The sequence below is a fragment of the Ailuropoda melanoleuca genome, unplaced genomic scaffold, assembly GCF_002007445.2.
Source record: "Ailuropoda melanoleuca isolate Jingjing unplaced genomic scaffold, ASM200744v2 unplaced-scaffold2864, whole genome shotgun sequence".
In the NCBI taxonomy this organism is placed as follows: domain Eukaryota; kingdom Metazoa; phylum Chordata; class Mammalia; order Carnivora; family Ursidae; genus Ailuropoda; species Ailuropoda melanoleuca.
This window is the reverse complement of record NW_023198992.1, coordinates 136,376-138,801: the sequence shown is the minus strand read 5'-3', so window position 1 is coordinate 138,801 and position 2,426 is coordinate 136,376. Positions and strand designations below refer to the sequence as shown.

Sequence of the window (2,426 nt, the reverse complement as noted above, 5' to 3'; positions counted from 1 at the left end):
ATATATTCTATGGCTTCGATGGTCCTTCTAGACTGACTGTCATTTGTATTCTTGTATACACAGGACTAATAATGAAACCATGGAATGTGTATACTCTCTCTTCTCTTCCTTATTAAAAACCTTTATACCCATAATTTTGATACATTTAATCTTTATATAAAGGGGAAGATTAATTTATAAAAAGTATATCTGATTCTGATACACAATACAGGTTGAAATAATTATTACTAAGTTGTATAATCAATCTTTTTCTGTGGATGAACTTTATAAATGGTGCTTTTAACAGTGTTTAACATCATATTAAAAACAAACACGTCACCACTACAATGTGACAAATATGAGGCTAGGAAAATTACAATTGATTTTGAGCACACTTGCTGACAATTCTTCAGCACACACAATGCCTATTCTCTCTTCACTGTTTTTTAGGGCATATACTTGTTTCTGAGCTCTAAGCAAGTGAGGGGATGAATAACCAACTCAGATTTTTTTGTCTGATATACAGATCAAGTGAAAGCTTCATAGATTAGCAAAGCATTTTTGTCTTAAATAGAACCTGATCAAAAGACATCAACAAAGATTTTGTCGATCCAGAGCCGCTGGTCTTCTCTGTGTTAAGTTCTGCCATCAGGAAACCTATTTCAATGGAATCTTCATACTCAGTATATGGGTGATCCCCTCACCACTATGTGTCTGGTACCATGAAGAAGGGATTATCCCAGGAATAGGATGGATGAGTGAGTGGATAGCATTTGAATATCCAAGATACTCCAGTGACTTTCAGACCCAACAGCCATATAAATGTACAACCTATGGAACAGCACAAATAATAAAATGTGTATCTGTTAAATTTACAACAAATTTTATAAGCCAAGTAATTTCAAATTCTGTGTATTTGTATTTGAAAGTATATTATTTGTGATTATCAAATTACTTGTATAAACCAAAAATGTGATACACATTAGTAGATATCAGATTCATTGATATTATGAATATTTATACATTTGGAGTCACTTTTCACCAAAAATTTTTCCAAGGGCCACCTTCATGTCTTCAGTTTCTCAGGCTGTAAATGACAGGATTCAGGCTGGGAGGTAACAGAGAGTATAACACAGGCATAAAAAGGTTCAATGATGATGGAGATTTTGAGTTTAAACCTAAATATGTAATAAATGCAGAAGAGAGGAACATGGTTACCACAGTTAGATGTGGCATGCAGGTGGAGAAGGTTTTAAACCTGCCTTGTGAAGAAAGAATTCTTAGGACAGTGGACACAATATAAACATAGGAAGCAACCATGAAAATAAAACATACAAAAGCATAAAAACAGCTAACAATAATAAACACATATTCTAGAATTTGCTCCCCAGAACAAGCAAGTATGAACAATGATGGAATGTCACAGAAAAACTGATGCACTATGTTGGAACCACAGAAATGGACAGAAAATGTGCCTGCAACATGAATGGATCCATACACACACCCACTGAACCATGATGCTGTCACCACCTGTACACAGGTACCTCTATTCACAATGGCCTCATAGTGCAGAGGACAGCAGATAGCAACATAGCGGTCATAGGACATCACCAGGAGGAGGGTAAACTCTGTGCCAGCAAAGAAAACAACAGAGAAAACCTGTGAGACACATCCCACGAAGGAGATGGAATGGCTGTTGGTCAGATAGTTCATGATGGATTTGGGGACAGTGACAGAAATGTAACAGATATCAATCACAGACAAATTTTTGAGGAAGAAGTACATGGGGTATCGGAGATGCTGGTCAATGGTGGTGAGGGTGATAATGAGGAGGTTTCCCACCAGTGCCACCAGGTAAACCAGGGAGAAGAAGGCAGCATAAAGTCTCTGTAGCATCTGGTCATCAGGGAATTGCATAAGCAAGAATCCTATTATTAGGGTCACATTTGCTAATTTTTCAGGCATGATGATTTTTTTTTTGAAACATAGAATATTTCTTCAATCTTCATAATCTGTCTCTTTGTGTTGGTTCTGTTATTCACTGATTGTGAAGTTATTCCTGGGGTAGAGCATGTCTTGCAAACTATAATTTCTTCAATGTATGTAGAAAGCAATTATATTAAGATAGTCATTAAAACAGATCAGAATAATTTTTTCATGTACTAGCCTAAAATTTATACATGAAATAGACCAATATTACCTCACATATCCGTAAATGAGGGATTTTTTTGACTTCGCTGGGATAGGTTAATAAGTAGCAGGAAGTTGGGAATAAAATAATTTGTTTACTCATTCTTGGAAAACTGTTTTAGTTCAATATGAACTGTGATCATGGTGTATTTGAAGACTCAGTACAGGTAACTGGGAGATTATTTCTCCCTTTAATTCTCTTTATCATATTATAGCATAGGTAAATGGGGAGGGGAAAGATGGGTAGAGTGAAAAAC

General features: G+C 35.8%; 1 protein-coding gene across 1 annotated transcript; it reads right to left on the bottom strand.

Moving 5' to 3' along the window:
* Positions 1-1,053: 1,053 nt before the first annotated feature.
* LOC100481890 (olfactory receptor 14A16) lies at positions 1,054-1,944 on the bottom strand. The gene has a single exon (XM_011217031.2). The coding sequence runs from the start codon at positions 1,942-1,944 to the stop codon at positions 1,054-1,056; it is 891 nt and encodes a 296-aa protein (XP_011215333.2).
* Positions 1,945-2,426: the final 482 nt, after the last annotated feature.